Consider the following 8,785-nt stretch of genomic DNA (forward strand, 5'->3'; position numbering starts at 1 on the left):
GCTGTCTTTTTCCAGACTATCCCTTCCTTGATCCTCTCGTCTTTGACTCTGACTCTCCATCGGACCGCAGCACTGCGTCTGATGTTGATGAATGTGCTGTTGCAGCACGGTTCCTGTTGGTGAACCTAGGAATGGGGCTGGAACGGAACCTGACAGTTGGAATGGCAACATAAAGGCCATGCTGTTGATGAAGTTCTCAAAGTGGTGCATGCTGCTGCCTCCTAGTTTTTCGGCTTTGGACGCAGAGAGTACCGCACCGGTGCGCGGAGTGTTGCGCTCAATAAAAGTGCGGATATCTGAGTTGGTGCGAGTGCTGGGGACCAAGACGGCCTGTCCCTCCTTGTCCTGCAGGACCATTAACTCTACAATTGACTTAGTCTCGCCAAAACGAAGAAACTGCTGTAGGGTGGCAATCTCTTCCTCGAACGTCATGATGGCCCATCGATCAAGGACTTTCCCTGCAACATCCTACAGATGAGTAAAGAGGTATAGCATCAGGACGAAGGTAAAGGATGGGGGTGAGGGTATGGGGTTTAATTAAGGAGAAAGAGCAGGGGAAAAGAAAGAAAAGCAAGAGAGACAGAGGAATTTCATCATCATTAATGGTGTGTCTGGAGTTTCTCATACATATTCACAGTGTGGATTAAATGACACACCCTATAACACAGACCGACAGGGCAGATAAATAGAGGAATCAGATGGATTCTTAATCTAAGCAGGCAGTGCAGAGCCCTGAATACCCTCATTACACATACACTCTGTGTTTCATCTTGCAGTTCATTTCTCTTCATTTAAATCATGTGGATTTACCCAGTCTCTCTCAACAGAAAGGGAAATTAAAAAAAAAAAATCCCTTGTACATCCGTAAACACGCTCCCAAAGGCTTACTAAAATGAATATGTTCATGAAAACATACCACACACATGGGAGGGAGGGGTGATCACAGGGTACCTCCCATTGATCAAGTGGCTCCTCAGCCCCTTAAAGCAGCAGCGGTCGCATGTGAGTTCAGATGTCTTTGAAAGTGAGCAGCGGCTTTGTGCCATAACCGTGATTAATATTTCATCACAGAGCATCGGTTGGGCGCCTGTCGAGAATTCTGACTCTACGTTTGCCATTAGCTGAGCTAACATGCATTAAGTGAGTCCAACTTGAATACTTGATGATGTACTAATCGAAGTGAGAGCTCACGCTGACACGGTGCCCGCAGCCCCTGCCTAACTTGGCCTTGGCTCTGGTTTGAGATGAAAAACTTGAGCAAAAAGACATAATGCTTACAAATCTATACTGAACTGTTTAAAGCCCTCGTCATGATGGAGCCACTGGAGCAACAGGAGAACGGCCGCAGCAGAGAACCAAGAACCGTTGAGGCACTGGTTCATGGAGGGGAGGACTTTGTCTTTCACTTTCATCATGAGATCAAAATAAAAAATAAAAAATAAAATGATTGTTGTATAATAACACACAATCATTACAATACCAAACCCAACTTTCTTGATAGATAGATAGAGATCGAAAGATTCTTTATTGATCCCCTAAGGGAAATTAAGGAATTATGATTTCCGTAAGAGTTTTCAAAAGACGTGTCCTAAATCCTTAAAAATGACGTAAGTGACCGCTGGTCTCTTTGTAAAAACACAATGGACCCTATCGCTAACAGTCGCTATTTAAAAGCACTCTATAGATATGACGTGGCTCTCACCTGGAGGACATATCCTCGGATGTAGTCCTGCAGTGTCCAGTCCAGGGCGTTGAGGATCTGGATGACCTCTTCCTGCTTCAGGACAGAGAAGAGCCGGTCCATGAGGATCTTGAGGCGTATTGGAACGGCCTGGGTGCCGTACAGCATCAGGCTGCAGATGTCAAACACCACGTTGGAGTGGACAATCTCCACCTGGCTGCTCTGGTACATGTGGTGCACCTTCAGTTTACTCAGGGCTGGAAATCACACATCAAAACAGACCGGATTAGACGACTGGAAACGACAAGATCTGCCAGCACTTTTATAAGAAGAGGACAAGGTCAGAGAAGAGAGGACAAAGAGAGACAAGAAACTGTGTGTGGAAAAGTAAGAGGGTCGAAAGGATGTGAACTCCTTTTTCTTTAAACCCCGAGTGCAGCCTTGTCGCTTCAGCCATTACCAGACGGCTGTGGCAACACTGAGCATTCACTCCATTTTCACGCTCCATTAGTGCTGCATGGTGATGTGTTAGAGAGAGTACGGGGACAGTGAGGGTGACTTTTTTTTTTTTTTTCCAGAAAGAGAAAGGTCTTCGTCAAAGCAACGTAAAAATTAAAGTGGGTTTTTGAGAAAGGTAAAATGTTTGAGGTTATGGGAACATCTAAGTGAAGGCTGTGTGCAGGATGTTGGACAAAAAAGTGCTGTAGTTGAAACTTAATACAAGCACAGAAAATCAAAAAGCTTTAAAACTTGGTAGTAAACAAAGAGGCTGTAGATGTCATGGCTAATATGCTATTGCTAATATATGCTATATGCTAAAAAAAACAATTACTGTAAGACAATTAAATTGAAATTATGTTGTTTTGTTTTTAGATCTGACAGCTGGAGAAACTGGTTCTACTTTATGATCTGCAGCCTTCACAGAATTGATCCGGATGTGGAGCGTCCATTTATTAGTTCCGATCTTACTTAGCTGCTAAACACAGCTGTTGTACAGTCTTTGTCTGCTCATCTGTGTGTGTGTCTGTGTGTGTGTGAGAGTGAGAGTTGAGTTTATGTGCCAGCTGCGTTGCTACTTAATTGTACAGTGCGGTTTTGGCTGGTAAATAGGATAATCATTTAATCAGGAATACAACAGTTTCTTTGTTTTCAGGTTTGTGCTGCTGTTTGTTTTTTACTGCTGGTCAAACTGGTGACGCTGGAGCGGCAGAAATATTTTAGGAGGTGGTGTAAAAGGCTTGAGAGCAAACTGTGACTTTTGGTCACATGGAAAATAAATGTCCAGTCATCGTGACTGGAGTAAAATAGTTCAGTGACACATGCAGGTGGGAGACACAATAAAATTGGTGTAATGTGTATAATTGTCTGGTGTTGACTGAGACCTGCACCTGCAGCATTGGCAACAGGACGGAGGCCTCGGCTTCTATCTGTCACCGCAGCTCAGAGTTCAAACGTAAAACACATTTATATCAGTGTCTTGACAGGTTGACAGTGTTGACATTTGTTGTTGTTTGTTTAATTTTTTTAGCATCAAGTGAACAAATACACTACACAGTGTTTGCAGTGCTACGTATATCACAGCTAACGCTACTTACCGTGTGCCACCCATCCATGTTTGCAGTTTTCACACTGCCGCCTCTTCAACTTCCCAGGCTTGAAGCTGTCACAGTTACAGTTCACCAAAGTGCAGCAGATTGCCTGTTGAAAAAAAAACAAAGTCAGAGTTAGCCTTGGCTAGCTTGGTCATCAGATGACGACGACAGTAAAGGGCGATGTTTTATACTACGTACACACTCAGGTGTTGGGTTATAATCTATCTATATATATATATAAAAATGATGCATTTGTGTTTGTGGGGACATTTATTTATAAAAAAAACCCAAAACTTTTGTTTGTGGGGACATTTATTTATAAAAAAACCCAAAACTTTTGTTTGTGGGGACATGGTTTTGGTTCTCACTGAGTCCAAAACTTTTGTTGTGGGGACATGGTTCTTTTTGGTTCTCACTGAGCAACAGGATGAGTTTAAACTCAAACTAGAATTAGAATCCAACAAAGGTGAGAATATGGATAGAAATTACACATATAAGATCAGGTTAAGGGGCTAGAAAATGCATTTTGTCTGAAGGAGGAACTCACAAATTGTAAAACAGGGGCATGTGTGTGTGTGTTTGTGTGTGTGTCGGTTTAACGCTATAGGGCAGCACACCCCATGGAAACGCAAGGTCTCAGAAACACCTGGACCACCAGAACCATCTCAGTCGTGTGTGTGTTTGGGCGCACACACACATTCACACACACACACACACACACACACACTCTAATGGTCTTCTTCGTACTGAGGTCAGAGTGGATGAACTGACAGACGAAGGCCTGAAGTGAGGAGTTATCTGTGGTTATCAGACAGGTTTGGTTTGTAGCACGCTGACCTGGCACTGACTAAAATATACTCTCTCTCTCTGTCTGTGTGTCTCTCTGTCTCTCTCTCTGTCTGCCTATGGACAAAAATTAAGAAAAAACAACAACATTCACACTGCAGGAACTGAGGGAACAGCATCATCAGATTTATGATCAAAGCTGCTGTTGTTAGTGCTACATGTTGAAAACCTTGGAGTGGCTGCTCCACGGCACCACTCTCCCTCTGCATCTATAATGCATGATTAGTGGGGGTTTAGTATACATGAGTGGAATCACTGGAGCTCCTTTTCTCACACTCTCCACGGACGGAGAAGGAGAAGAAAGTGTGAGTGGGTGGGTGGGAGGCAGGGGGCTTCCCCCTCCACCTCATTTAGTCATTCACTAGGTTCTACGCTCCAGGCTATGCTTGTCCTTGAGATCTGGCACTAGATTATGTTTCCCCCTACAATAACCTCTCATCATTAAGGCAATAAACTGACCAGATATGATGGTGGCAGCAGATCACTGGCCTCGCACCTCTGGCTTTCAGTCCCATGACATACGTGTTTTTTTTTTCCTATGCTTTACTTCTTCTTGCCTCTTCACTGTCGGGCTGTTTCTCCCGGCCGAGCGGCTCGGCCGCCTCTCCAACGGCGAGGAGGTGTGAAAGGCCCTTTACTCATCTCTTAACCACATAATCCCATCATTACAGCACACCAAGGATCAACATGGCCCAATTAGGCTAATCTCTTCCCACTGTGGCCACATATGCGCCTCCCGCTGCTGCTCACGCTCGCGTATACGTGATTTATAGCAGATAGCGCGGTTGCCCAGCCTGTGACGGATAAACACATCCCAATAAAAAGCGTGCCTGTGGCTTCACCTGGAAAAGTAGGTCAAAATCGTCCTCCTTAGCGTCAACAACTACATTTTTAATCTACAAAATTCTCAGTTTGCTCAGAAGTTATGAAAAATAGTGAAGGTTTAGCATTAAATTAATGACAGGAAGCCTAATTGCAGAAAACGAAGTGGTCGGACCTGCAGTTAGCAGAGGCCCTGGAGAGGTTACATATTTTAGCCAAATCTGGACAATATAAATCCCAATATCGTTGGGCACAGATATATAAATTAACTCTTTATGTGTGAAAATATTTATAGGACAAGGTTGACAGAAAAAGAGAGCAAAAAAAGCCAAAGGAAAGTTAAAAAAGTGTTAGCCAAACAGCCAAAAAAAGCTAATCATTTGTATTTTTATATTCATGTATTTTGAAGATATTCCAAAGTCACCTTAAAGTTAGCACAACTATTTAAGGTAGAGAAACACGAGTAAAAAGCTAAATAAGTAAACAGCCAAATGTTGGTCTAAATCAGTGATGATTAACTGGCGGCCTGTGGGCCAAATCTCGCCCACATCATCAAGTAATATTAGTTAGCGGAGTTAGCCGTGAGCAGCTGAGCCTAGACAGAAATGAGACAAAACAATCAAATGTTAGCATAAAGCTAACGATTTTAAAAAGGCTGGTAAATCTCAGTTATATATTTTCTCAGAGCAACTTTCATCTGAGAGTTTTCTTCTTGACCTTGAAAACAGTCAGACCTTAGAAGATATAAAAAGCTAACCGCTAACTGCAGGTGCGCGGAGGACACGTGATGAGAAGTCAACACGACTCAGTAAACGGCGAACAAAAGGAGGACATTGAAGAACGATGAAGGAGGAATTATTTGCTCCTTGCAACGTGTCCATTAAGTTTTCAGCATGAAAGACATTCTGTGTGCGAGTGCGTCTTCTGCTGACCTCATGAACCGCCGCGGCCTTGCTCTCACTTTCTGAACGCCTCTATGTGCGCACACTCTCTCTCTTTGTCTACGGACCTGTTCTGTATCTAACTGCAGCACTTTATTTTCACACATCTGCAGTGTTGTTTTTTTTTTACTCCCAGTGACATTCACACAGTCAGACTGCGTTTGTACACCTTGATCCTGCCACCTCCCTCAGTGTCTCTGAGTTGGTTGCGGTTAATTGAGATCGCGCACTCAATCGCGCAGCACTGCTGCGGAGGATGAATGGAGGCCGTGACAGCGGCTTGGTAAAGGAAGAAGGTGAGCAGGGGGAGAAGAAGCACGGGGTGAAGTGAACGCAGCAGTGGTTATAGAGGACGGAGACGTCAGCAAGACGCCGTCGGTGCCACCAGCAGCATGACCTCAGGAGAAAAGGAAGAAGGTCCGACATAGACCAGAGGTGTTCCAACTGAAATGGACGGAGCTGCACTGTGGCAGTGAGTGTGTGACTGCGTGTGTGTGTGGACGATGGACACATTTGTTTACCTTTGATTTGGTCTTTTATGTCACCTTTTAACTGAAGATTGAAGTATGGTAGGTATGGTATGTTTGCCCACAATGTCAGAGAAGCAGAAAAAAATTCCATCCATCCATCCATCCATCTATCTTCACTTATATAAAAAGGAGGAAAGCTATATTAGAGCACTTTCTCATGCCTCTATTCCAACAAACGCTCTTGTCCTTTTAGTCAATAACAATCACATTGTCTTTAAAAAAAAAGAAAAGGCCCAGAGTGATGTTCTGTGAGAGCGTTAATGCCAATACAAGTGAATAAATATAAGTAACATGAGTGTAAAGTCATGAAGTTTTTGTTTAGTCGATCACACTAAACTAGTCACCGTTACAGGAACAGTCTCAAATATTATATATATATATATTGACATGTTCAGAACACACGCTGTAGCATCTGCTCTGATAAACCAGCTCTTGTGACCGACGGCTACAGGAAGTACCGTCAAAGCTTTACTGAAGGCCAGATACTTTTTTAACTAGTCCACAGAGATACTGCTGGAATCAAACCAAAATAATGACAGTGGATAAAAACCTGGAGGACACGGAGGCATGAGACACAAATGTTGCTTTTTTTGTTCCTCGCCCCTCATGTTGAACCTCCTACTGTTATCTGATGCCAGTTATCTTCTGTGTTTCCCCAGTTAAGTTATTTAGCAACCATCATTATCTCTTTCCTCGGAAAGCTATCATGAACGGGGCTGCTAATGCTGACAGTAATAACACAGCGGGGCGCGGCCCTGACTGTGGCAAGGAAATAAAAGGACACGATGAACTGGGCTTCATACGGCGTTCAAAGATTGTTACGAAAGTCTACAAATCTGTTGGTGTTGGCGAGTGTGTTTCCTTCATGAGGAGATTGAGGAAAGATGTCAAGTGATCAGTACCTGGTGGACAGTAAGTGGAATTACAAATATAAACACAAACTATTACCATTAATATTATTATTATGAATAACATGTTACACGTTGTAGAATGGCTGTAAATAGAGACTGTTACTGTTCAGTAGATACAGACAACATATTACCAAACACACACACACACACACACACACACGTGGGAATGAACAACATTTCTCCGACTAAATGGTCGCAGGATTTATGTGCATGTGTGGAGCTGAAGGAATGAAGCCATGTTTCCTGGGTTTTATGACTTTGTGTCAACTTACAATGCTGAAGTAAATCCATTTAACTGCCTAAACATTTTCATTTAGGCCGTGATGGAGTGCATGACACACACACATGCAGATCTAGAGTGTCCTTCTCTGCCATTTTCAGACCAGATCTGGCCGTTTGACCCGGACAGTCACGGAGCTTCAGGGGCCGTACAGAAATGAACAGCTGTTTGGACGCTGGCGGGTCAGACCTGGACAGGGACTTGTTGGCCTAATGCACTGGAAAGCTAATCAATTAGCAGCAGCTCAGCACTAACTGACACTCAGAGGAGGGGGGGCGTGGGGGGGGCAGCGCCGGTGCCAAAAGAGTGAGTAAGAACAGCGCAATCTCTCAGCAGCTCCGAGAAAAGATGGAGGGAGGGAGGGAGTGAAAGCCAAGAGAATAAAAACAAAAAAACCCAGAGAGGACGGAGAGGTTTTTATTACCTTCAGTCCTCAAACTCAGGTCACCAAACGGTTGAGGAACGAGAAGAAATTAAAGAAGAAGTAAAACAAAAAAAAAGCGAGTTTTGTTTTACGTTTGCATCATTGCATCATAGAATTTTTGTATGATCAAAGACAATGACTGTGATACAATCAATCAATCAATCAATCAATGAATCAATCAATCACTGTCAATCACTGTCATTTATCTTTTACACCTCATAGTAATAATTCAAATACAAAGAAAAAAGTTTGATGAAAATTAACCAAACGATTAAAGAAGAATTATTTTTCTATTGTTTGTCAGTGTCAACAAATGGAACAAATAATTCAAATTAATAATTCAAACAGGCCAAATCAATCAATCAATCAATCAATCAAATAATACTTTATAATAATACAGTAAAAGCACAAATTTCCTTTTTTTAAACAGCTGTAGGTAAAAAAAAATTAAATTCATAAGATAGAAGATAGAATTCAAAAGAAAGAATTTTTTAAAATGACTCATTAAAACAGTCTATTAATAATTTACCCAGTTAATTATAAATGGACTGATTAATACAGCATGTACACACACACGTACACACACACACACACAGTGACAGTGATGGAAACAAATATTTGATCTGTGCAGCCAGAACACAGAAAACAGTGAGGAATTTGGAGGGAGGACGCAGCTCCTGGTACAGCTCAGATTTACACACACACACACACACACACACACACACACACACACACACACACACAAACAAGCAAAAAGA

At 42.6% G+C, this 8,785-nt stretch overlaps 1 protein-coding gene across 1 annotated transcript in view; it reads right to left on the reverse strand.

Annotated features, from left to right (window-relative positions):
- The window catches only part of bnc1 (basonuclin zinc finger protein 1), an 18,817-nt gene that overhangs the window by 4,252 nt on the left and 5,780 nt on the right, over nucleotides 1-8,785 (reverse strand). The window contains exons 2-4 of the mRNA XM_008310677.2: nucleotides 3,277-3,379; nucleotides 1,703-1,938; nucleotides 1-468 (exon numbers count right to left, since the gene is read on the reverse strand). Of these exons, the coding sequence (XP_008308899.1) occupies nucleotides 1-468; nucleotides 1,703-1,938; nucleotides 3,277-3,379 (807 nt within the window). The remainder of the gene's footprint in view (nucleotides 469-1,702; nucleotides 1,939-3,276; nucleotides 3,380-8,785) is intronic.

Source organism: Cynoglossus semilaevis, chromosome 5, assembly GCF_000523025.1.
Source record: "Cynoglossus semilaevis isolate Cse_v1.0 chromosome 5, Cse_v1.0, whole genome shotgun sequence".
In the NCBI taxonomy this organism is placed as follows: Eukaryota; Metazoa; Chordata; class Actinopteri; order Pleuronectiformes; family Cynoglossidae; genus Cynoglossus; species Cynoglossus semilaevis.